The 25954-nt window shown below is 54.8% G+C and overlaps 2 protein-coding genes and 1 long non-coding RNA gene across 5 annotated transcripts; 1 reads left to right on the plus strand and 2 right to left on the minus strand.

The window, feature by feature from the left end:
* Positions 1-2876: 2876 nt before the first annotated feature.
* On the plus strand, positions 2877-15704 carry ZBED4 (zinc finger BED-type containing 4). Of its 2 annotated transcripts, XM_084877005.1 has the most exons (3): positions 2877-3057; positions 6219-6394; positions 10581-15704. In XM_084877005.1, the coding sequence occupies exon 3, from the start codon at positions 10910-10912 to the stop codon at positions 14429-14431; it is 3522 nt and encodes a 1173-aa protein (XP_084733131.1). In that variant the 5' UTR covers positions 2877-3057; positions 6219-6394; positions 10581-10909; the 3' UTR covers positions 14432-15704. The 2 variants fall into 2 exon arrangements, with proteins under 2 accessions (XP_084733131.1, XP_084733130.1); XM_084877004.1 differs by lacking the exon at positions 6219-6394.
* A 3850-nt stretch (positions 15705-19554) lies between these two features.
* Positions 19555-25929, minus strand: ALG12 (ALG12 alpha-1,6-mannosyltransferase; the record flags this gene model as incomplete). 2 transcript variants are annotated; one of them, XM_084877287.1, is made up of 9 exons in its annotated part: positions 19555-20221; positions 20301-20376; positions 20446-20615; positions 21664-21887; positions 22475-22578; positions 22870-23064; positions 23883-24056; positions 25078-25210; positions 25539-25929. In XM_084877287.1, the coding sequence occupies 9 exons, from the start codon at positions 25704-25706 to the stop codon at positions 19990-19992; spliced, it is 1476 nt and encodes a 491-aa protein (XP_084733413.1). In that variant the 3' UTR covers positions 19555-19989. The 2 variants fall into 2 exon arrangements, with proteins under 2 accessions (XP_084733413.1, XP_084733412.1); XM_084877286.1 differs by having other exon boundaries at positions 20301-20615; positions 25539-25706.
* Positions 24204-25071, minus strand: LOC311619195. Its single transcript, XR_014794458.1, has 2 exons — positions 24728-25071; positions 24204-24651 (listed from the first exon to the last, which is right to left on the minus strand). It is a non-coding gene; the product is annotated as an uncharacterized lncRNA (long non-coding RNA).
* Positions 25930-25954: the final 25 nt, after the last annotated feature.

Raw genomic sequence — 25954 nt, forward strand, 5'->3', positions numbered from 1 at the left:
AACCCCTCCCAGCGGTGGCAGCCTGGGGTCACAACCATTGAGTCACACCAGCCAGGGAGATATAGAGGAATCTTAAATGTTTCTTTTATTTATTTATTTATTTATTTATTTATTTTTAAAATAGCGGTTACTTTTTTTTTTTTTAAATATATTTTTTATTGATTTTTCACAGAGAGGAAGAGAGAGGGATAGAGAGTTAGAAACATCGATGAGAGAGAATCATCGATCAGCTGCCTCTTGCACACCCCCTACTGGGGATGTGCCCGCAACCACGGTACATGACCTTGACTGGAATCGAACCCAGGACCTTTCAGTCCGCAGGCCGAAGCTCTATCCACTGAGCCAAACCGGTCCCGGATTAAATGTTTCTTTTAAAAATATATATATTTTATTGTGTGTTTTTTTTTCAGAGAGGAAGGGAGCGGGATAGAGAGCTAGAAACATCTGTGAGAGAGAAACATTGATCAGCTGCCTCCTACACAGTCCTCACTGGGTATGTGCCCCCAACCAAGGTATATGTTCCTGACTGGAATTGAACCTGGAACCCTTGAGTCTGCAGGCCAATACTCCATCTACTGAGCCAAACCAGCTAGGACTGCCCAATATGCTAAAGAAAAAAACCCTATCTAATAAAGAGGGAATATTCAAGGGAGGGCAGTTGGGAATGATCGGGATGGCAGGGGAGCGGTTGGGCATTGATCAGGCTGGCAGGCAGAAGCGGTTAGGGGCAATCAGGAAGGCAGGTAGGCAAGTAGTTGGGAGCCAATAGTCCTAGATTGTGAAAGGGATGTCTGACTGCCCCCCAGGGTCCCAGATTGGAGAGGGTGCAGGTTGGGCTGAGGGACACCCCCCACCTGCCCCCCCCCATGCATGAATTTCATGCACTGGGCTTCTAGTTTAATATGTATATGAATACAGGTAAAGCTGGGAAGTGGGAACAAGATGAAGGCTTGTATCAATGTCAATGTCCTGGCTGTGATCTTTTACTGTTTTATTATATAAAAGCTTACCTCTGAGGAAGTAGCGCTTTCTGTGTTATGTCTTAGAATTGCATGTTTCTCCATAAAATTTCCAATTAGCCCTGGCTGGTCTGGCTCAGTGGGTATAGCCTTGGCCTTGGATTGAAGGGTCCTGGGGCCGATTCTGGTCAGGGCACACGCCCGGGTTGTGGGCTCAGTTCCTCTGTGAGGCGTGTTCAGAAGGCAGCCAATCAATGATTCTCTTTCATCATTGATGTTTCTCTTCCCCCCTTCCTCTCTGAAATCAATAAAAATATATTTAAAAATTTCTTTCAATTAAAAAAATTCTACAGCTAGGAATTATTTCTTTTTTGTTATTATTATTAGTTTTAGTTTTTTTGTTACTCTTCACCAGAGGGTATTTTTTTCTATAGCTTTTCAGAGAGAGTGGAAGGGAGAGAGGAGAGAGACACATCAATGTGTCTCACCTTGATTAGTTGCCTCCCATACTCTTCCCAACCAGGGTGGGGATCAGACCTGCAACTCAGGTACGTGCCCTTAACTGGAATGGAACCCACAATCCTCCTGTGCACAGGCAGATGCTCGAACCACTGAGCACACTGGCCAGGGCAGAAATTATTATTTTTAAAAATATATATATTTTATTGATTTTTCACAGAGAGGAAGGGAGAGGGATAGAGAGTTAGAAACATCGATCAGCGGCCTCCTGCACACCCCCTACTGGGGATGTGCCCACAACCAAGGTACATGCCCTTGGCCAGAATCGAACCTTTCAGTCCACAGGCCCACACTTTATCCACTGAGACAATGCAGTTAGGGTCAGGTAGGTGTTTTAAGGGAAAACGGCAGATTAGAAGAGATTACACACACTAACATCTTTTCTGTAATCCACCAGCTTGTCTATGAAACCTGGGAGAGGTTTTATGGAAACATCGAATGTGTTCCCTGCGATCCTCCCGCTGAGGGGAGTGAGCGAATTCTAATCATCACAAGACGTGTAACATGAGCACGTTCACCCTATTTCATACAACGTGAGCTGTAGTCCAACCAGGGAGCCAAAACGGGTCTCTGAGCCGAGGTCCGCCTGGAGAACGTCTCTGGCCCCACAGACACGTGCACCAAGGATGGCACATCCCACGTCGACTTCTGACCCGCACTGACGGACTGGCTGGGGTCCTGGCGGCCAGCACCTGGGGCTCCCCCCGAGGGGCTGCTCAGGAGCAACCCGCCGCTCCAAAGCCTCGCGTGGGGGTCTTTCCATCGCAGTCCCCGCGAACAAGGCCGCGCATGGGAGCCCCTGATCGCCTTTAGACGGAAAGGCTCAGGTGCCCCCAGCACGTGGCACCCAGCACGTGATCGCTGTCGATGGAAAGGCTCAGGTGCCCCCAGCACGTGGCACCCAGCACGTGATCGCTGTCGATGGAAAGGCTCAGGTGCCCCCAGCACGTGGCACCCAGCACGTGATCGCCTTGGAGGGAAAGGCTCAGGTGCCCCCAGCACGTGGCTGCCAGGCCTCGGAGCTCCGGTGCCAGAGGCGGGATGCTGAGCGCCTTTACAGGTGAGCGGCCTCCGGGCGCAGCGTCACCGGCGGAGGGCACGCGGGGCAGGTCTCCCGCGGGTGGGCGTCGCGTCCCCAAGGCCCGCCGGCTGGGTGCGGGCCGGCAGCCGGGAACCCGCCAAAGGGCCGCGGCGAGAGCACAGCTGCCCGGCCCGTGCTGGGCCCGCCAGGAACATTGCGGACTGCGCCTGCGCGGCCGGCCGCCAACCGGGACGGGGCTGGAGCGCCTGCGCAGTCCGCCCTGGGCCCTCCTGTCAGCCGCACCAGGAGCGCGTCGCGGAGCAGGTTCCCCGTGCGCACTGCGCCTGCGCGCCACGGCCCCGCCCCCGGCCCCGCCCCGCGCCGCGCGGGGCCCTGGGAGGGAGCGGCGTCCGGCGGCGTCGCGGCGGGCGGGTGGCGGGCAGCGGCGGCGGGAGGGCCGCGGGGCAGACAAAGCCGCGGCCAATGAATGGGAGCGCGTCCGCCTGCGCGTCCGCGGCCCGCAGACCGCGGGGCCCGCCGCCCAGCCCTGCGCCCGCGGTGAGTGCGCGGACCGAGCCGGCTCCGCCTCAGCCGCGAGCTCGCGCCCCGCACGGCCGTCGTGGCGCCGTCGGGGCCGGGCCGGGGTCGGGGCGGGGGTCGGGGGTCGGGGCGAGGCCGGGGGCGGGGGTCGGGCCGGGCCGCACCGCGGCGATGCTGTGTGCGCCGGGCGGGGCCGGGCGGGCCGGGGGACGCGGCTCTCGGGGCCTGGACCCCGCCCGGCCGCCGCTGGGCCGCGGTCCTCAGCCCCGCCCGCCCGCCCGGCCCCGCTGACAGCGGCGGCGCGGAGACCGGGGCCGCACGGCCGCCCGGGGCGCGGGTCCCGGGCCGGGCGGTGTGGACGGACCCTGAGGGGTGAGAGGTGGGGCCGCCGCCCCGCGGGAGCGGACGCCGGTGGCCGGTGCGGACCGAGGGAGGCGCCCCCGCCGATGTGCCCGTGGGGCCGCAGGGACGGTGCCCCCGCGCGGCTCAGCGCCGACGCGAGTGTCGTTTGTGCGGGTCCGGCCGCCGGGGCCACAGGGACGGAAGTCACCGAGCGGAGGGCGCGCGGCTGTCCCCGGCCGGCGGCTGGGCGGCTCCGCCCGCGGGGACAGGTGTGATCCGGGTCTTTGAAGGCACCCGGCCCGTCAGTGCCGCCAGCGCGGACACACTTAGTTTTGGGGACTTTTCTGCAGATATTTCACTTCCACCGGCATTTCCAGGAAGAGCAACCAGGGGCCTTGACTGAATATAGCTTAGGACCGTGGTCGGCAAACCCTGGCTCGCGAGCCACATGCGGCTCTTTGGCCCCTTGAGTGTGGCTCTTCCACAAAATACCACGGCCTGGGCGAGTCTATTTTGAAGAAGTGGCGTTAGGAGCAGTTTAAGTTTAAAAACTGTGGCTCTCAAAAGGAATTTCAATCGTCGTCCTGATGATATTTGGCTCTGTGGACTGATGAGTTTGCCAACCACTGTAGGAAGCAGAGGCGGTGAGGGCATTGCTGGGACATGCTTAAGCTTTCCCGTGTCCTGTGTGTTTCTAGGTATGACCATTCACGTTAATTAATAAAAATATGAATCAGCGCTGGCTGGTGTGGCTCAGTGTTTAGAGCACCGGCCCAGGCACCAAAGGGTCCCAGGTTTGATTCCCCATTTGATCTCCAGCTCTGATCAGGGGTCAGGGAGATCTCAGGGCGCATATGGGAGGCAACCAATCCAGGAGTCTCTCACATGGATGTTTCTCTCTCTCTCTCCCTCCCTCCCTCCCCCTCCCTCCCCCTCCTTCCCTCCCTCCCCCTCCTTCCCTCCCTCCCCCTCCCTCCCCCTCCTTCCCTCCCTCCTTCCCTCCCTCCCTCCACTTCATTCCCCCTCTCCCTCCCTTTCAGTCTCTCTAAAAGAATCAATGGGAAAAAGTATCCTCAGGTGAGGAATAAATAACAAAATTTTGCGTCTATTATATATAAACCGAATCGCTAAGCATAGTTTCAGATGTGTTTCCCATCGCTGCTGTTTACTAGGCCTGAATCAGCTCAAAGTCGTTCATGTGCCCCTTTCCTCCTCTGTGACCTCACCACCTCCATCGCCGAGCCCCACGCTCCCTGTGCGTCTTCCATTCTGGGGGGCATAGGCACCTCTGGGAGCCGCGCCGCCTCGCCGAGCCTTCGGGAGAAGCTGCTCTTTAATGCGCTCTCCTGCCTGTAGAAAGGGGAAGTGGTTTGTTTAGAAGTTGGCTGGTCAGATCCAGTGCACAGTTTTCAATAATCCACTTTAGACTTTAACGAGGCCAGTGTGCTAAATAAAGCAAGGGCATCCCTGTGACTTGTACTATAGAAACACTAGCCGAGACCGGTTTGGCTCAATGGATAGAGCGTCGGCTTGGGGACTGAAGGGACCCGGGTTCGATTCAGGTCAAGGGCATGTACCTTGGTTTCGGGCATATCCCCAGTATGGGGTGTGCAAGAGGCAACTGATCGATGACTCTCTCTCATCGATGTTTCTAGCTTTCTATCTCTCTCCCTTCTTCTCTGTACAAAATCAATAAAATATTTAAAAAAAAAAAAAAAAAAAAAGAAACACTAACGTTTGATGATTTCTCAGTCCCAGAGATAAAAGGAGGGCACTAGGCAGGACTTATAGGACTTTCATTCTAGTGCCGTGAATGAGCCAGATTCCAGTGACGCATTAATTGTGGTGAGGAAACAAAGTCGTCTGGGAGAGGAATCTGCTTAGGGGTTTGGCAGAGGCTCGGAGGTTCCCACTGGGCTGTCCATGGGGATGTGCCAGCTGTAGCCTTAGGTTTTGTCTGCTTGTCATGATGGACATTTTCTCGGGGAAAGCTCTAGGACAAGTTAGAGATGGTCCACGTAGCTTCACAAAGTTTCAAAGGACAGTTCATCTGCATTGGAAGGAAGCTCAGACTTTTAGCCCACTGACTGACTATTTGTCACTAGTTCAGTTATACTCTGTTCTTTAACGCTCATGAGGAGGTTCGAATGCAACTCAAGCTGTGCAAAGAATATTCTTAGCACCTTGGAGAAGGATTTTTAGTAAATTATCAGGGTTGACTGAACGCTATGCAAAGCAGGTGCTCTGCAGTGTTTGCTCTGTGAGGGAAGGGTGTGGGCCCTCTGGGGGTTCCACATCTGCTGACCGGCGAGAAAACACGTTCCTGCCGACACACTCTGGACTTGGGCCTGTGATGCCGGGGTGCCTGGCTGGACATGTCACCGTCCCAAACAATGCATTGTAGCTACCGTTTGCATCGCATTAGCTGGAGTAAGGTGCTTTAAAGCTTACAGGCTGATTCTTCAACAACAGGGCTTTGGGCTGTGAGGGCTCACTTATATGTGGATTTTTCCCCAGTAAATACTATCAATGTACTTTCTCAAATTTTTCTTAACATTTTCTCTATTGTAAGAAAACAATGTACAATACATGGATAGACTGTATGAGTGGGCTATTTCTATTACTGGTAAGGTTTCCAGGCAATAGTAGGCTACTAATAGTTACCTTGGCAGAGTCAGAAGTCATATGTGATTTTTGACTGCTGGATGGGGATGGGAGTCAGCAGTACTATGCCCTTAATGTAAGGGACGTGAGCATGCTGGATTTTGGTACCCGAGGTGGGTCCTGGCACCCATCCCCCATGGGCATCAAGGGGTGACTGTGTGTATCTGTTTCAGGTCCCTGCCCCTCGGGGCTGCCGGAGAGGGACCACCCCGATGGGGAAGTGGAGCTGTGGTGCGTGAAGAGCAGTGATCATGGTCAGTGTGGTCCCTGACGTGGTACTCGCTGGGCTGCAGCCCCCGCAGTCTGATCTCTTCTGTGTGAGGATTGCCTGGTGGGGGAACCAGAGTGGGTGAGTGACATGGGCCCCGAGGTGGCACAGACCAAGAGCCGCCCATGTTGGGTAGGCGCTCGTTCACTCTGCCTGCTCTGGGTTTCCTTGTGAGTTTCTTTGCCCAAAACAAGTAGTTTCAGAGTCAGCAGCTGTCAGTATTCTAATTGCTCTTGGATTTTTAAGGCACTTCTTACCTTTCAGGAGTTGGCTTGAACCATTGGAATCTATTGTTCCTATTTATGTTTTGCATTCTTTCTGAATCTGGCTGCCCCTGTATGTGCCCCGAAAGGTGGCACCTCTCCACGTGGGGATGCTGAGTGCTCCCACGGCCCTCAGCGGCCGTCCTCTGCGCTGATGCCAGCTTTCTGATGCTGCTGTTTCCTCTGTTCCTCACTCGTTATGTGTCTGAGACGGGACGTGGTGAAAGCTCTCCCTCTGTGACCACTTCTCAGGGGAAGCAATTGGCTGGAATATTCAGCTCCACGTTTTTATTCTTCCTTTCTCATTTCTTTCTTCTTCTTTACAGAGAGGAAGAGAGAGGGAGAGTTAGAAACATCAATGAGAGAGAATCATCGATCGGCTGCCTCTTGCACACCCCCCCACTGGGTATGTGCCTGCAACCAAGGTACATGCCCTTGACCGGAATCGAACTCGGGACCTTTCAGTCCGGAGGCCAATGCTCTATCCACTGAGCCAAACCGGTTTCAGCTATTCTTCCTTTTTCTTCTTTGAATATTAGTGCAAGCTAAGGATTTATTCATTAAATTGTAATCTGTTAAAGTGTGTTTTTGATTTTGATTATAACTCTGATGAGTTGAGATCCCCTTCCCACCCAGCATCCTCTGGGAGCACTTCCTTCTGGACCTTGTGTCAGATGTGTCACCATGTTCGTCTGTGAGCACCTCCCTGCTGTGAGCACCTCTCTGGTGGACAGAGCTAGGAAACATATTTTATTTTATTTTTTTAATATATTTTATTGATTTTTTACAGAGAGGAAGAGAGAGGGATAGAGAGTTAGAAACATCGATCAGCTGCCTCTTGCACACCCCCTACTGGGGATGTGCCCGCAACCAAGGTACATGCTCTTGACCGGAATCAAACCCGGGACCTTTCAGTCCGCAGGCCGACGCTCTATCCACTGAGCCAAAAAGGTTTCGGCTAGGAAACATATTTTAAACATCATGAGTTCATACTGATATTTTTAGTACACATTTAAAATCAGTTTTACTTAAATTCTTTGATTTTTTGTTTGTTTGTTTTTTTGTTAATCTTCACCTGAGGATTTTTTTTTTTTTTTTTTTTTTTTTTGCTTCTTAGAGAGCCTGAAAGGGAGGAAGGAATGAAGGGAGAGAGGAGAGAAAATGAGAGAGAGAGAGAAATATCGATGTGAGAGAGACACATTGATTTGCTGCTTTCCCATCTGCCCCCACTGGGACCAGAGTTCAAACCTGCAACTGAGGTACATGATCTTGACGGGGAATCAAACGGGCTGGTACAAGGGCTGATGTTCTAACCACTGACCAACACCAGCAAGAACAATTTCTTGAATTTGTAAAATTTGTACCATTTTTCTATCCTGAAAATCTTTTTTTTTTCTATCCTGAAAATCTTGATTCTTCATACCATTGACATAATTACTTGTTTTATGCTAAAATGTACATAAAATTAAATAAATAAAATAAAATAAAATAAAATGTACATAAAATTGCTAACTTATAATACTATGTTACCTCTACTACTACTAGGAAAGTTTTAAGTGTTTTTGTTTTTAAGTTCTTTTTGTCCTTAATATACACAGTTGACTGTGAGTAATATAGGAGTTGGGAGCAACGACCCCGTGCAGTTGAAAATCCACGGATAACATTGGATTCCCCCAAAACTTAGTTGGCCCGTGGTATCCATAGGGAGTCTGTTCCAGAACACACACACACACACACACACGGATGCTCTCAGGTTCCCTGTATAAAATGGTGTAGATCAACACATACAGTGGCCCTTTGTATTCATGGACTCCCAACTACAGATCAGAACTACGACTACAGGTATTTATTGATGAAAAATCCACTTCTAAGTGGACCCGTGCAGTTCAAATCTGTATTTAGTCACTTGTGTCCTCCTCAGGATGAATAAAGTACCATGTTTAAAAGCCCTTCATGGCCCTAACCGGTTTGGCTCAGTGGATAGAGCATCGGCCTGTGGACTGAAGAGTCCCAGGTTCAATTCCCATCAAGGGCATGTACCTTGGTTGTGGGCACATCCCTAGTAGGGGGTGTGCAGGAGGCCGCTGATTAATGTTTCTAACTCTGTATCCCTCTCCCTCTCTGTAAAAAATCGATAAAATATGTATATATTTTTAAAAAGCCCTTCATGAATATTCTTTTGTTATTGTTACTAATCTTCACCAGAGGATAGTTTTTCCATTGCTTTTCAGAGTGGAAGCGGGGGTGAGGGTAGAGGGTGGGAGGGAAACAAACAATGAAGTGAGAGAGTTAAATCAATTGTTTGCCTCTCGAACTTGCCCTGACCAGGGGGCAGGGAGCAAATCTGAAATCCAGGTACATGCTGGAATCAAACCCAGTAACCTTTGGTACATGGGCCAACGCTGTAACCACTGAACCACCAGCCAGGGTGATGAATACTCTTGTGTGTGGTTTCTCTCTCTGCCTTCCCCTCTCTCTCAAATTAATAGCATATCCTCAGGATAGGATAAAAAATAAAGATTTTGCTGGCTCCCCAGAATTCTGCAATGTGTCCTGTCCGTCACATCTCCCTCCCTCCTTCCTGACAAAAGTAACTGCTGACCTCACTTTATGGCAGTTACCCTCTTCTTCAGAGTCCCTTGGGTGAAGAGTGCACCTCCACATAGTAAAGAGTTGCCTGGTCACATAATTCTTAAGTCTCTATCATCTCTTTCACCTCCACGGGCATGATTTGTGGAGGAGGCCCCGTGGTTGGACCCATATTCCTCACTTTAGATTTTGCTGGTCATGGTCCTCGGGTGAGTGTGATATGTTCCTGTGTCCTTGGTTCCCTGCAAGTCTGTAGTTGCTCTAGAAGCTTAACCATATTCAGGTGTGACCTCTGGTGAGTCTCCTTCATGAGGGTGTGATGTGGTTCTGTGTGGAGGCTCTGAGGTGGGCATCTCGTTTGGATGTTGGCAGGCAGTGAAGCACATGCCTGTGTGCTCTCTGCCATGAGAAGGTGTGAAACGAGATGCTGGGCTCAGTCCCTGAGGGTGCCTGGTTCATGAGCTGGACTTCCAGCAAGAGAAGTCTGTCCTTCCCCATATCTGGTTATCTAATGTCAATGCTCACATCTCAAACTGAAGATCAGTGTGTAATCCTGTCTCTTCTTCAATTTTCAAAATAATGAATCATTTTTCTATCATCCTCCAAAGGTGACCATTTGATTTTATTTTGGTATTATAAACTCATAGGTTTAAACATCTTGGGTGAGTTTTAAGCAGGGACCTCCTTGTCTGCATGACATTCAGTGTTTAGTCTGTGAATTGGTTGTTTCAGAGTTTAGCTGCAGGCTTCTTAGCTCCTAATTGATGTGTCCTTTCTGATAGCAAAGGGGAATGAAATTGATTTCAGAGAGTTCAGCTTTGCTGATTATAGGAGCAGCAGGTGCCTCCAATACACGACTGGCGGGTGAAGGCATCAACTCTAGCCCAAACCAGCCTCTGTATGACATGGAGCGTTTTTTCTGTGTTGCCCCAATCCTTCATTAATAGATTGTTCGATTTTAAATTCCTGCCTTTCATTTTCTTTTCTAGTTTTTTGTTTTGTTTTGTTTTGTTTTGTTTTTAATATATTTTATTGATTTTATACAGAGAGGAAGGGAGAGAGATAGAGAGTTAGAAACATCGATGAGAGAGAGTCATCAATCAGCTGCCTCTTGCACACCCCCTACTGGGGATATGCCCGCAACCAAGGTACATGCCCTTGACCGGAATCGAACCCGGGACCTTTCAGTCCCTAAGCCGATGCTCTATCCATTGAGCCAAACCGGTCCCGGCTCTTTTCTAGTTTTAAAGCATTTTGAAAAAGCGGCTTTTAAAAAGTTAAAGAATGAGCTTTTCTATTTTAATTTACCATTATAGCATTTTTTTTCTATGCAGATTGCGGCTGATAGGTCCCTGGCACTACAGGGCTTGAAATGTGTAAATTAGTTGTGCTTGACCTGATTTCATCTTTTGTAGGTAATGCAGGACCATCAAGATGGCAGCAATCCCGTTTCCAAGGCAACAAGCAGGTCTGCACAGCATGAATTTGCACCTGCACCACGAAGTACTTCATATAACTCCTGGAAAGCAGTGGTCTGCACCCTGAGATGATGTGCTCCTGAGTTACATATTCTGTTTTCCAGTAAAATGTAGGATTAGCCATATACATGAACATCCTGAAAGATATCATTATTTTGAAAACACTGAAGATAATGCATGTCTGGGGGCAAATGGAGAACTTGGATCATTTTCTTACCAACCTAAGATAGCAACAGATGACAAAGCCAGAATAGTTATGGTGAGTCATGGAGAAGAACCAGGAAACCCATCCCCCCAAAGGGGAGGGTGACTTTGTGTCTGATAGAATAAATTTTAAAATAGAAGAGGAAAATGATGGAATTCCAAATCACAGTCTGGAAAGCGTGGCATTTAAGATTGAACAAGAGGACAGGAAAGCAGCTGGCAGTGGTGATGAGCAGGCAGAGATCAGAGCAGCAAGCTACAGCTGTAAGCCCCCGGGGAAGTGTTTCCCGGCTGACCAGGAGGACGAGTACGGGGCCCTGTTCTCACAGTACAGCAGCACGCTGTACGATGTTGCCATGGAAGCTGTGACGCAGAGCCTCCTGTCCAGCCGCAGCATGAACTCCAGGAAGAAGTCTCCGGCCTGGAAACATTTCTTCATCTCTCCTCGGGACAGCACAAAGGCAGTGTGTGTGTACTGCATGAAAGAGTTCAGCCGCGGCAAAAACGAGAAGGACCTGAGCACAAGCTGTCTCATGCGGCACGTGAGGAGGGCGCACCCCACAGCACTCATCCAGGAGGAAGGCAGTGTGTCTCCCCTGGCCTCCCTCTCCTCCCCTGCACTGGTGTTCCCTCCTCAGCCCATCCCCCTGGGAGACCTGGGCACCGTACTGTCACCCATCAAACTTGTCCAGAAAATAGCCTCCAATGTCTCGTCTTCTGAGCAGGTGGCAGAGGAATCTGGATCTGCCCTATCTTCTGAAGAGGTCTCCTCTGATGTGTCCACCTCTGAGAAGTACAGGCAGGAAGAAGCCCTGGTGGAGCCACCCCAAGCCCTCCCCACTCCCCATGACGACTCTGCAGAGAGCGGGCCGGAAAAGAGCCTGCCACTTCCAAAGAGCACCTCTGGATCGCGCAGGTGGTCCGCGGTCTGGAAGCACTTCTACCTGTCACCTCTGGACAGCTCCAAGGCCGTGTGCATCCACTGCATGAGTGAGTTCAGCAGAGGGAAAAACGGGAAGGACCTGGGCACCAGCTGCCTCATCCGGCACATGTGGCGGGCGCACCGCGCCATCGTGCTGCAGGAGAAGAGCAGGGGAGCATCCATGCCCCCACCCTACTCCACGCCCCCAACACTGCTGCCCGCCCTCCTGCCTCCTGAGAGAGATCCAAGCTTGGTGTCCTCATCGCCAGGCAACGAAGTTCAAGAGCTCCCCTCGGCGTCCTCCTCCCCTGACCAGCTGACTGAGCAACTGCAAGCGTATCTGAAGCCTGGGGATTCGCCAGCGGAAGATGCATCGGTGCTGTCATCCTCTGATGATGTGGGCGAGGCCTCGTTGGTGTCCTCCCCGGAGAAGCAGCAGGGTGATGGGTCGAGCCCTCACATGGGGGAATCTGGTGTTGTCTTCCAACAGAACCAAAAGGTGATGAAGAGACTGAAGTCGGAGGTCTGGCATCACTTTTCCCTCGCCCCCACGGACAGTCTGAAGGCAGTGTGCAGACACTGCGCCTGCGTCATCAGTCGAGGAAAGAAGGGTGACGTGGGCACCAGCTGTTTGATGAGACATCTCTATAGGCGCCACCCAGACGTTGTCGGGAACCAAAAGGGCCTCCTGGAGGCTGGTTTGGCCGATCCTCCGTACAACACCTCGGCCTCCACAGAAACTCCCTCCAGATTAACTGACCTTCCATCCGTGGTCACCAAAAGCAGTCCAGTTCTGTTTCCCGTTCACAGCAAAAAGACCTCCAAGCTGTGGAATCACTTTTCTGTCTGCTCTGCAGACCCCACTAAGGTCGTGTGCTTGCACTGTGGCCGGACGATAAGCAGGGGCAAGAAGCCCACTAACCTGGGCACCAGCTGTCTCCTGAGGCATCTGCAAAGGTTCCACGGGAGCGAGCTGAAGACCGATGGCCCCAATACCGTGCTGCCCTCTTCTCCGGGCGTCAGTGTGCCCCTGAGTGCAAAACTATCAGGAGCTTCCTCCTTTGACGACACTGGTGAGAAGTTGTATGATTCTCATCCAGTTGCCAAAAAGATAACAAGTCTCATAGCCGAAATGATTGCACTTGACCTTCAGCCATATTCTTTTGTTGATAATGTTGGCTTTAACAGGCTGCTCGAATACTTGAAACCTCAGTACTCTTTGCCCTCCCCTTCCTACTTTTCCAGGACAGCTATCCCCGGAATGTACGATAATGTGAAACAGATCATTATGTCACACCTTAAGGAGGCTGAGAGTGGTGTGGTCCACTTCACGTCTGGAATATGGATGAGTAACCAGACCCGGGAGTACCTGACACTCACTGCTCACTGGGTCTCCTTCGAGTCGTCAGTCCGACCTCACTGTGAGGACCACCACTGCTCAGCACTGTTAGACGTGTCACAGATTGACTGCGACTATAGCGGCAACAGCATTCAGAAGCAGCTGGAATGTTGGTGGGAGGCCTGGGTGACCTCCACTGGCCTTCAGGTTGGCATTACAGTGACTGACAATCCCAGCATAGGAAAGACGCTGAATGAAGGGGAGCACTCCAGCGTGCAGTGCTTCAGTCACACGGTGAACCTCATTGTCCACGAGGCCATTAAAAGCCAGAGAATGGTGCAGAACTTACTGAGCATCGCTCGGAAGATATGTGAGCGGGTGCTGCGCTCCCACGCAGCAAAAGAGAAGTTGGCAGAGCTGCAGAAGGAGTATGAGTTGCCGCCCCACCATCTTATTCAGGATGTCCCGTCCAAATGGAACACGTCGTTCCACATGCTCGAGCGGCTCATTGAGCAGAAGAGAGCCATTAACGAGATGTCCATCGAGTGTAACTTCAGGGAACTGATCAGTTGCGACCAGTGGGAGGTCATGAAGTCTGTGTGTCATGCGCTGAAGCCCTTTGACGCTGCGAGTCGGGAGATGAGCAGCCACATGTCCACCCTCAGCCAGGTCATCCCCATGATCCACATTCTGAACAGGAAAATTGAGATGCTGTTTGAGGAGACCATGGGCATCGACACCATGCTGAAGTCTCTGAAGGAAGCCATGGTGAGCCGACTGTCCGCCACCCTCCACGACCCCAGGTACATCTTTGCTACACTGTTGGACCCTCGTTACAAAGCCTCCCTGTTCTCCGAGGAGGAGGCGGAGCAGTACAAGCAGGATTTAATCAGGGAACTAGAAATGCTGAATTCTACCTCAGAGGACATACCTGTCTCCAATGGGTGTGCTCCAGGCTCCCCATCGACAGACTGCAGTGGGGACGAGAGCCTGTGGTCACTCATGGCCAAGATAAAAAAGAAAGGCCCAAGAGAAAAGATGAAGCTTCCTGAGGCCATGGTGCTTTCTTACCTGGAGGAGGAGGTGCTTGAACACAGCTGTGACCCACTTACCTACTGGCACCTGAAGAAGTCTGCCTGGCCAGGACTCTCAGCCTTGGCCGTCAGGTTTTTGGGTTGTCCCCCGAGTATTGTCCCTTCAGAAAGGCTGTTCAGCACTCCCACTGAGAACGGTAGCTTTGGCCAGTCCAGGTTCATGATGGAACATTTTGAAAAACTTATCTTTTTGAAAGTGAATCTTCCATTAATATATTTTCAGTATTGAAATCACAATGGAGCCACCAGGCTACAGATGTTGTTGCTCTTTAGGCACCAGCTGTTTGTCACGGGCTGTTGGTTGGCACCAGTCGGTGCCAAGGAGGACATCAGACCAGGCACTCTCAGGTCCACACTGAGTTTCTCTTGCAGTCTCACCGTAATGTCTCTATGTGCCTTACTCCTAGTCCTTCAAGCCAGGTACCGCGGTGTGTGTTTCGAAGCCACTAGAAATAGCCTGTCTTGTCAATTATGAGATATGGTGTTTAGGTTTTAATCCATAACTGTAATTGTTTTTAAAAGCTGGGGGTTAGTTATTTGTTTTACTAGAAAGACAGAAGATGTAAACAGTTTTATTCCACAGGCTTTTTATCCAGTTATGTAAGAACAACAAATCAGGTACTGTATTTTAGTTAAAAATTACTTTAATTGCAACAAAGCAGCCTTTGTGGCTGTCAGATAAAATATGGAAATAGATGGAGTAGGAGCCATCCTGAGTGGTTTTTACCTGCATCTCTAACATAATGTGAGGAGTGCAGAGAATATTGTGGAAGATGCTGTTCACTACAACAGAGATGTGGCATTTGAAGACAAGATAAACTTAAATGTGTCATGGAATGTCAGTCACATGGTGCTGGTAAGAACTTGCCCATGTTGTGTTCGTGTTGAGGTTTCACCTGGTCAGTTACATTGGAGACATCCTGACTCTTTAGAACGTGCTCCTTGCTACCTGTTGTCCAACACGTTTACAGCAGTTCTGGTGATTGAACCTCCAAGCTTCTGACTTAGTGTCTCTGCTTTGAAACTATAGACTTCAAAATAGTGTCTCTATTTTGAAATGTGTGTAGTCCCCCCCCTCCCCCCCATTGGTCAATCACGTGTAAAATTCTTTTCAGAGGAGGTGACTGTTAACAGGGAAGAAGACTGTTACAGGACAGTTGTGAGAGCAGCCTTCAGTGTTCCGTGACAATACGGAAGACTCAGTCATCACGGGTATTTTAGAATCCCAGGGACATCAGAATGAAATGCCAGTTGTCAGATTCTTTTAACAGTATGTCCTCAGTTTTTGCTTCAACATGTAGAAAAGGATCCCTTTTCTTATTTCATACCAATTAAATATTCTGGGTGAAACAAGTCACTCATTGCCTGTGCCCTTTTAGAAAAGTTGTTTCCTCAAAATACTGTACCTGTTATTATTCTCACTTTGCATTGACTATGTTTTGGTATATTTATAAATGGGGAACTCAGTTTCTGAAATTAAACTTTTTATTTGCAATTTTCCACTGTTGGAGTAAGCTGGCTTTTTCTTCTTGGGATGATAAAGCAGTCATATCCTTTGGGTGCCAGTGCACAGGGAAACCTCGTTCATGCAGCCCTTGAATTTGTGCCTTCGTTCCAGATAGGACATAGGGAGGTGATGAAGTGGTCCTTCCGACAGTTTTCTGAGATGATGCGGACTTGTGTTCGGACAGCTCCTAAAGGTTGTCACGGAGACAGGCCCAGTGCCCATGCATAGTGCCCAAACAGAAGAGCCCGTGGGCAGCCTCGTAATCGCCTTGTCCATGTAGCCTCTCCCGAGATGCTATGCGCAAATTCCCGAATCCAGCCTCTGTTCCGGGAGCACCAATTGGTGAGCCATGCTCATGCGGTTTCCCCACAACTTACATGAGAATCCCTATAAATGTGTGCTCAAGCAATACTGTGTGTAAAGACGTTACCAGTTTGAGATCCGGGCTGTCATCAGTCTTCCCTGTGCTGGGTCTAACCAGATCCAGGTGAGTCCAGAAGGCCAGAATAAATTTCCTGGAGATTCAGTGTTGGACTCACGGCTTTCCTCAAGGAAGAGTCCCTCAGCTTTTTATCTGGGTTGGAAGTAGCCCTGCCTCACAAGGTGGAGGTCATGGGTGGCTCCTGGCTGGGGGCCCTGGCTCTTGAGTGCTCAGGTGAACTTGATATGGGAAAGGTTTCCTTGAAGGGTCTGTACACCTGGTGCCAGACTGATGGTCTCAGTCGTTGAGGCCTGTAAACTGCTCCTGCGCCTCCAGTTCACCAGCCACAAGCTAGGGCTCCCGACCCTCAGGAGCCTGTGGAACGTATGAGGCCCTGTGCCTGCTGAGCACCATTTGTCTCGGTTGCCAAGCTCATGTCAGGGATAAGCACTGATGTATCTCCTTTCGTGCTCATGCTCCAATGGTTCAACGTGGGTTTCCACTATAGGGGAGGGTTCACAGTGTACGGACAGCTCCTAATGGTTGTCACGGAGACAGGTCCACAGAGCCGGATGTTTGCTGTTGGGTCCATTACAGGACAAGCTTGCTCACTTCAGAGGACAGAGAACATGGCCCAAGGGATGGACCTCAAGTGATGGGCCGGCAGCGGTTCTTTGCGCATTCGCTCATGTTAACTAGAAACAGGTCCTGTGAGCGCTGCGGAAACAGTCAAACCTGTGTCCCTGGGCTGCTGACCAGGCGGCTGTGACAGGCCCAATGCTAACAGCTGTCTGGTGTTGCTCATAGCTGGTCCTGATACCGATGTTTTCCTATAGAGCAGTGTTTCCCAAACTTTTGACATATGTGCACCCCTTCTATAATTTTTGTAACGCTGAGTACCCCTCGTACTCATGAGAACGTAGAATTAGGCGCAGCTAAGCACGGGGCAGTGCGTATCCCCACCAAACTCCGGTGCAACGTGTACCCCCACCAAACTCTTCCCCCACCCCTGGGGGTGCGCGTACCACACTTTGGGAAACACTGCTATAGAGGAATGCAACTGGAAATGCGACTGCTCTTGGCCATCCCGCTATAGCTCGCTCAGACCGAGTACCAAGCTGTTCCTTCCCTGCTGTAGGTGATATCTGGGCCGGAGGCCCTTCTCTGGTCACTCCTAATGAAAAGCTCTTAGTCTTGGGAACTGTCTCATCTCAGTGAATGAATGCTGTTATATGTTAATAAAATGTTGGTGCTGAAACCAGTTTGGCTCAGTGGGTGGAGCATTGGCCTGCGGACTGAAGGGTCCCGGGTTCGATTCCGGTCAAGAGCATGTACCTTGGTTGTGCGCACACAGCACCCTGGCCTGCCTAGCTCCATCCACAGAAGGGACCTAGAAGCAGACCTCCCGATAGCAGTGAGCACATTTTGTATCAGATCTTGGTTTCTAAAACCATTTCCTGCCAAATGGTGCCCTCAGAGAAATGAATGGTTCCAGAATGTAGACAGAGGCCTAGAAGAGCCAGAATGCACACCTTATGCCATGAAGTAGGACAGTGCTCCAGAAGTTACCATGATGGGGCATGTGATAGCCTGACGGCCCATGGAGTGAATCCTGCACAATCTGAACACAAGATGAGTAGACGGGGTGACTCTCAGACCATCAGGCCCAGCAACAACTTGGACACACATGCCAATAACTGACACATATTTGAATGCTGAGAAATTATCCATGAGTTGACAAATGCCAATCATAGATAAATAAGTACTGAAAAATGGGCAAGGACTCACACACAGTGCCCAATGCTGACTGGCAGAGGTGGAGGCCCTGCAGACTGCTGGCCGCATGGTCAGCAGGCGCCACGTGTGGCACAGCTGCAGGAGGTCCTGGTCTCAAGGGTCTGAAGGCTGACAGTCAGCTGCTGTGGAGCAAACAGTGACTGCAGTGCCTTTCCTGGACACACGGGGGTAGTCAGGTCCAGGCCTCCCAGTAGGCAACTCACTCTCGAATGATCAGATGATAGCTTGTCTTTATGCACTTGAGTTGTGCATATGTGCATGTGGTATGTGTGTGCACACATGTGCAGTGACACCCCATTCTTTATATTAACTTTGATGTCAGACACACTTTGGCTAATTAATAAATGTGGTTCAGTAAAGCATAAATGTGCCCAATCTATATATATAAAAGGCCAATATGCTAAGTGACCGATCGCTATGACGTGCACTGAGCACCAGGGGGCAGACATTCAATGCAGGAGCTGCTGTGATGTGCTCCAGCCATTTACAGAGAAACGGCATTGTGGACTTGGCGCTGACAAAGCAACACTCAGCTTCCCCCAAGTGGGACACAGGCCTTGCCACCACCCCAGAGCAACAGCCCACCAAATCGCAGCCGAAGCTGCCATGGTGCAAAATGCGGCCCACAGCCCAGCCCAGCCTGGAAATGGTGGCTGTGAGCACTGGGTGTCACGTAGCAACACCTGGCTTCCTCTCCGTAGTGACCAGCCTCCTTGGAGTTTCTTCAGCCCAGGAATACAACTTGCTTTATAGCCAGGTGCAAACATTTTACACTGTAACCAAATGTTTGTGAAGCATTTTCCTGTGCCTCATCTCATTTGATCTTCACAGAAGTCGTGGAGTAGGTAGATAGGAGACTTAGGGAAAGCCTATTTTCTTTTCATTAGCCAGAACATGGAGATTTAGAAAGTTTAGATACTTGACCCGACTAAAAAGTAAGAAATGGTGGACCTTAAAAATGACTTCAGGTTTTCTCACTGCACAGAATATAGTCAGACACTGCTTCAGTTAAATGGTTTACCCTTTGTTTTTTCTGCACGATCTACAATAATAACCTGCTTTGTGTTGATATTTACTGATGTGTTGCTAATAATTATCTAAAAGAGAAGTTAGGGTGCTTCACTGGGCTGGAAAAAGTTTGGCTAATTCAGATAGCAGGTCTAATTAAGCAAGCTTATTCTATATAAATAAAAGGCTAAATTGACTCGCACATATGCAATACATATAAAGCTCTCACTGGTGCCAGTTGCAAACACGTGTTTTGATCTGTCATAGTTGAGCGTTAATTTGGTTGATGCTTCTGTTACAGAAAAAGGGTGAATAGTGATATTAAAATATTTCTTCTAATTAGTTTCCTTTCAATATGCAAGAATCCATGCACTGTGCCATAGTTCATCACATAAAAATAAAACCTAGCCCTCGCTGGTTTGGCTCAGTGGATAGAGCGTCAGCCTATGGACTGAAGGATCCCAGGTTCGATTCCAGTCAAGGGCACATGCCCAGGTTGCAGGCTTGATTCCCAGTAGGGGGCATGCAAGAGGCAGTCGATCAATGATTCCCTCTTATCATTGATGTTTCTATCTCCCTTCCTCTCTGAAATAAGAAAACACACACACACACACACACACACACACACATTTTTTTTAATAAAAAATAAAACCTCGGGGAAGGCACTCTCTGGAAACATCACATGTAAGACTGCTAAGAAGAAGATGTACAAACTTTAATTCTCATTCTCCTTGAACGTGTATGTCTGAAGTATCCTCGCGATGGAACCGTGTCCCTGGGAGGGTGGGGTTAAGGGGGCACTCCATCCAGCAGGTGCAGAGGCTCCGACGTCACAGCCACAGACACGCAACCTTCCCCCGGCTGCACTTGTTAGGTGCCAGGCCCCAAAGCGGCTTCCAGGGCAGCCAGCAGCTTGGCCACCGCTCCGTGTGCAGGCCCACGTGGGGCCCTCCTCGGGCGGCGGGTGGCTTCGGCCAGCCTTCGGGCCCGTGGAGGAGGCACGGTGTGCGTGTGGCTGTGCCTGTGCTGTTCTTGTCGGGCGCTGGGCGTTCCCTCAGGAGGGCCCGCGCCGTCTCTCCAGAAGCACCAGCTTTGTCTGCAGGTTGACGCTGAAGGGAGGCAGCGTGGTCAGGTTCAGACTGACCCCCGTGGTGCCCACGACGCTGGCCAGCACCCGGTGTGTGTCCCGGTAGAGGGCCAGGTGCCCCGGGGCCGCCTCCATGAGCAGGTGCGTGTAGGCCAGCATGTGCTCCGACCCGGGCTGCACATCCTCCCTCTTCTCGTATCTGCAGACAGAGCGGTGACCTGGGCGGCCCCACGCCGGCCCACCCGCGGCCCCACCCCGTCACCCTCGGCAGAACAGACCTCCAGCCGCCGTTGACCTCCAAGAACCGGGACACGCCCGTCTGGGCAGCAGCCACGTCGATGTGCAGGACGACGTCTGGGGAAGACCGTGTGGTTAGAGCCGGGCCGGCCGCCTCCGCCCGGGCCCGCGGGGCCGGGCACCCACCTGTCTGGGGCGGCACCAGGTCGTGCAGCCGCTGCATGGCCACGCCGCCGGGGTAGTTGAAGTGGGACACGTACAGGGCCGTGGCCGAGTGGGCGGCATTCAGCACCAGGTGCCCCAGCACCAGGAGGGAGCCTGCTCGGTGCAGCCAGGACTTCCTGCCGTTGTTCAGCCTGCGGAGAGCGCTGTGGAGTGAGTGGCAGCAGCGGGTGGAGAGATGTCCCCACGGTGAACCTGGCGTCCCCTCCGCTGAGTCCTAACGAGTGCAGCCCCAGGCAGGTACGTGAATTACTAACGGAAGTTGCAGCTTTTCTCTGAAATTCCACCCAAAGTGACAATCTAAAACTGCCATCAGAATGTGAGCACCCCGTTATGACTTAGATTCGAGCACAGCCCGAGGCCAAACACTGAATGCCGCACGGCCTGTAAGGCAGCCGGCGGGCAGGGCGGGCAGAGGCCACAGGGACCTGAGCCACGGAGAACACCTTAGGGGGCCCTGACCTGACTCCGCTCAGGCCCTGCCCAGCCTTTCGCACCAGGCGCTGGCCAGCGGCCTGCAGTCGGTGTGAACCGTGTCACCGCACCGTCTTCACGGTTCCAGCCCAGCCTGGGGGGACCGGGCCCTGGGCCGCTCATGGGCTGTGACTGCAGAGCTTGTGAGTCTGAGTCCTGTTTCTGCCTTTTGAGATGCAAACCTACCACCCACACCTTCCCCCTGGTCCCCGGGTCCATGTCCAGGAGTGGGGGGAGGCCCCAGTGCACCGCTGCCTCCTGCCAGACACACAGCTTGACCCTCTCCAGTCCCCCCCACCTGCCTGCCCCCCACGCCGGACTATAGGTCAGGGCGAGTTCAGTGCGTGGCACCCTCCCCACCCCTGCAGGGCGCCACGGAGGACTCCACGCTCACAAGGGGCTGGCTGGGACCCGATGAACCAGGGCCCCTTTCTCAGCCCGGAGGCCAGCCAGCCTGCCGCTCTGAGCATCCGCCTTCACCGACCCGCCTCACACCCTCCCTGCCTGGCCGCGCTCTCCTGCGCCCGTGTGGCTGAGCCTGGACGCTTAGCACAGCCAGGCAGACAGGCCTGGGACACGCGTGCGGGTTAACCGCACAGACGGACCGAGCAGCGCCACTGGCCAGTGCGCGGCCCAAAGGCTGCTGGGCAGAGCAGGCTGCCGTTTCCCTGAGCCTCGGCGGCCGGGGCAGGAGCCCGGGGCACTCACAGGCGGGCGCAGCCCCGGGCAGCCACGGCGTTCAGCAGGGGGAAGGTGTAGATGATGAAGCGCAGCTCCTTGTGGGGGAGCAGCGAGTACAGGGCCACGAAGCCCAGGGCCGGCAGGAGCAGCGCCCAGGCCCTCCTGTCCACGAGGCCCAGCGGCACGAACAGCAGGCTGCTGCCCAGGCCCCGCGGCAGAGCCGAGTAGAAGTACCACAGCAGCGGGGAGGTCTGCGTGGGAGGTCAAGGAGGCCACGTGTCAGCGACAGCCACGCACCCGTCAGCCGGGTTCAGGCCAGGAGCACAGGAAGACACAGCCCGGACAGGTGTCTGTCTGGGGCGCCTGCAGCCCTGGGCCCCAGGGCACCACGGGGTCCCCTTCCCTCGGGGCGAGGCCAGGCTGGGCCTGGGCAGCAGCACCATGTCCAGGGCACGGTGACCAGGCTGTGGGACCTTCCCCTCCCGTCCTCCTTCTCCGTGGAAACCGCTGTCCGGTGATGGGTGCGCTGGGGACTCGGCCGTTCTTCCTGTGGGTTCAGATCCCACAACGAAGCGCCAGGAAGCAGAGTCGCAGGGCTGAGGGGGGAGCTGGGCCGCGAACGCAGGCGGTTTCCACAGGGCGGGAAGCCGGAGCAGACCCAGCCCCCTGCAGGGTCCCCTGGGCGGACAGGGTGGAGGTGCCGGTCCTGGTGCTGGAGGTGCTGCCACACCCTCCTCAGGTGCCCCGTCGGGTGAGACGGCCCCTCGCCTGGCCTGAGCGAGGCCCTGGCTGCGGCACCCTGCCCCACGGCCGTCCCACAGCGACAGGTAAAGGATACGCCCCAGTTGGAGCTCTTGTTCTGGACGGTGTTGTACCAGAGCACGGTGCCTTCCGGCCACACGAGGTAGCGCCAAAACCAGGAGTCCACAGCCACCGTCAGTCCTGGCAAAGCAACGGGCTCTCAGGACAGCGCCGGGCTCAGCGGGCGGCCAGGCTGCGGGGGGAGGGCAGCCCGTGCCTCAGGCCCCGGGCCCACTGGCTCGGGGCCTCGGTCCTCCGGGGAACTTCCTGTGGCCACATGACCTGGGCGCAGCGGGAGGCGAGCGCCTTAGGGGGTGCCCGGGGAGCATGGCAAGGGCTTTCTGATGCTGCTCAGGTTTCAAAGGAGTCTCCTTTAGTGACAAAGCCCAACCCTCCCAACTTCTTCGTTTCTGGAGCGAGAGCCCCACTCACCGAGGCAGAGCAGGCCGGCGGGCACGGCGTGGCGCAGGGCCCTGGCCACGGACAGCCGCCGGGTGCAGAGCAGCAGCAGCAGCACGAGGCCCAGGAGCAGGCTCAGCTCGGCCCGGAAGACCAGGATGGCGAGCGCCGAGAGCCGGATGAAGCGTGCCCAGCGCTGCTGCAGCCAGGCCGCCAGGGCCAGCAGCACTGTGGACCCAAGAGCGGCCGTTACCCTCGTGGGAGAGCCACGCAGGCCAGAGGCAGCAGACACGGCTCAGGACCAGGCCCCCTGCAGGCCAGGCCCCCGGACCTCCCGCCCCTGCCCCTGCTCTGCCCCAACCCTGCATCCTGCACCGTCTCACAGCCAGGACCCGGGCATCTCCAGAGCCTGGGGCTGCATGTGCAGTGCCCCCCGCGGCCGTCCTCCCGTCCTCCACTCCATCCTGCTGCGCTCAGCACGTCCTGCTGGCTCCGCCCACGGTTCACGGGGAATGGTGCCCTGCTCACCACCTCCCCACGTGCTCAGCCAAGGACCCCTCCCCAGGGCCAGGCCACGCCCTACCGGGTCAGCACAGACCCCCAAACCCACGCATCCATGGCCTCCCTGTGGCCCCCAATCTGCCTGGGGCATCGCCAGAACACCCAGAGCGAGCTGCCATCTGCCCCAGTCCCTGCACAGGGAGCCGTCCCAGGTGCGCCCTCTCCTGGAAGTGCACCGCCACCAGCTGAGAGCAGACGCCACTGCCCTCCCGGCTGTCCTGTCCCTGTCCTGTCATTGTCCCCTCACAGGGCTGTCCTGTCCCCTCACAGGGCTGTCCCCTCACAGGGCTGTCCCCTCACCGTCCCCTCACAGGGCTGTCCCCTCACAGGGCTGTCCCCTCACAGGGTGTCCGTCACTGACGCCCACAGGGAGCAGCGATCACCTGGCAGGCCTCCTCAGCGGACACTCACCTGTCACCCACAGGTGTGCCCGAGCCCAGTGAGAGGCGTGGGAGCCATCGGGCCCGACGGTGTCAGCTACGTACCCAGGGGCAGCGCCAGCACGTTGGGCAGCGTCCGCGTGCAGTAGAACATCAGGTGGAACTGCGAGGCCGTCATCCAGCAGAACAGGGAGGCCGCCGTGGCCCCAAAGTGCCGTCGCACTTCCTTCTGCCAAGTCCAGAGTCCAAACATCACCCCGAGTCCGAGGACGGCTCTGACTGGACAGAGGAGACGGGCGTGTGGCTGGCCACGCGGTCTTCGACGCCGACGTGGCCGCTCAGGGACGCCGACAGGGCAACAATGGAGGGGAGGGTCTTTGGTGTTACTAAGGTGACCGGATGTCCGGTCTTTAACCATTTGTCCCGTGGCGTTTTAAAAATCGGGACTTTTTTAAAACGCCACGGGACGCGGGACAAATTGTTAAAAATCGGGACTGTCCCACCAGTCTTTCCAAAAATCGGGACTGCCCGCCAAAAGCGGGACGTCTGGTCGCCTTATGTTAGACATGACTGCACGTGGGGAACAGGTGGCCCGAGGCCTCACTGTGACTGAGACGCGGGCAGGGCGGGCAGGGTCTGTACCAGGGTGCCGCGCCCAAAACCGGCACCAGGAGCCCCCACCTGGCCGGGACACTCCAGTGCCGCATGCTCAGAAGGTCCCCACCCTCCCGCCTGAGCTCCCAGGTGTCCCAGGGACCAGCCGCATGTCTAGCTGCCGGTGTGACTGCAGGCTGCCTCCGGAGAGCCCAGCGGCTGCCCCTCGGGGACCTGCTCCTCGGGGACCTGCTCCTCGGGGTCCTGGCCCCTCGGGGACCTGCTCCTCGGGGACCTGCTCCTCGGGGATCTGCTCCTCGGGGTCCTGGCCCCTCGGGGACCTGCTCCTCGGGGACCTGGCTCCGGGGTCCAGCCAATGTGCCGTGAGGACGTGCTTGCGTCCGTGGGGGAACGTGAACACGGTCCGGGTTTGGACTGGCGGGAACGGAGGCTGCAGAGCTCGGGGCAGACAAACGCACCAGGCTCTGCACCGCAGCCTCGGGCGGCGGGAAGGGGCAGACACCGCGTGGCACGGTCGCGAGGGGCGCTCGGCTGGGCTCCCTGTCCCGGTCGCACCCGGAGAGGGCTGACGTCTGACCTCGCCCGTGCTCTGAAGCGCCTGCTGCGTGGCCGAGGGCGGCCGGGCCCAGGTGGACACAGCGGGGCGGCCTCGGCTGGCCTGGCCCCGGCCCCGGGCGGCCCTTACCTGCCAGCTGAGAGTAGAACTTGGACGAGCCCAGCAGAGAGAGCGCGCACACCGCGGGGCTGGACAGCGCGGCGAGGACCAGCGGCCCCAGGAAGGTCCGGGGCACCACGCCCGGGAACTCCAGGTGGTCGTACTGTGGGGGGAGAGGGGTAGGGGCAGGGGCAGCGGCGGGGGGTCAGGGGCAGGGTCAGCGGCTGGGGGGTCAGGGTCAGTGGCGGAGGGTCAGGGTCAGGGTCAGTGGCGGAGGGTCAGAGTCAGGGTCAGCGGCGGGGGGTCAGGGTCAGGGTCAGCGGCGGGGGGTCAGGGGCAGGGTCAGCGGCTGGGGGGTCAGGGTCAGTGGCGGAGGGTCAGGGTCAGGGTCAGCGGCGGGTCAGGGTCAGCGGCGGGGGGGGGTCAGGGTCAGGGTCAGCGGCGGGGGGTCAGGGTCAGGGTCAGCGGCGGCGGGGCCAGGCCGGCCTCACCTGCTGCACGTCCAGCCGGTGGTAGAGCAGGTCGTGCGCCGCCTGCAGGCTGAAGCTCTCCTCCACCTTGGTGTAGGGGCAGGCGGCCAGGTGCGCGGCGGCCACGGCCACCAGCAGCCCCAGCAGCCGGCGCTGGCGGCCCGCGTCCCGCGGCCTCTTCCCCGCCATCGGCGGCAGCGCCCGCGCCCCTCGGGACCTCCGCGGCGGCTCCGGGGGGAACGGGGGCGCCTTGAGCGAACCCGCGGCGCGGGCGCCGGGGGAATGCGGGTTCCGGGCCGCGGAGGAGGGAGGAGGCCGGCGGCGTCCCACGTGGACACACGCGGAGGCCGCGGGAGCTTCGGCTCGGACCCCGCCGCCCACTCGCGTCCCGGAGCGCGGCCGGCCCTCCCGGCGGAACGGGACGGCGGAAGCCGGGG

The sequence above is a fragment of the Pipistrellus hanaki genome (genome assembly GCF_964339955.1).
Source record: "Pipistrellus hanaki genome assembly, chromosome: 3".
NCBI classification, from domain to species: domain Eukaryota; kingdom Metazoa; phylum Chordata; class Mammalia; order Chiroptera; family Vespertilionidae; genus Pipistrellus; species Pipistrellus hanaki.

What these genes read in the sequence shown, in the direction of transcription:
- ZBED4 (XM_084877005.1), top strand. Translation starts at nt 10,910, where the DNA reads ATGGAGAAGAACCAGGAAACCCATCCCCCCAAAGGGGAGGGTGACTTT.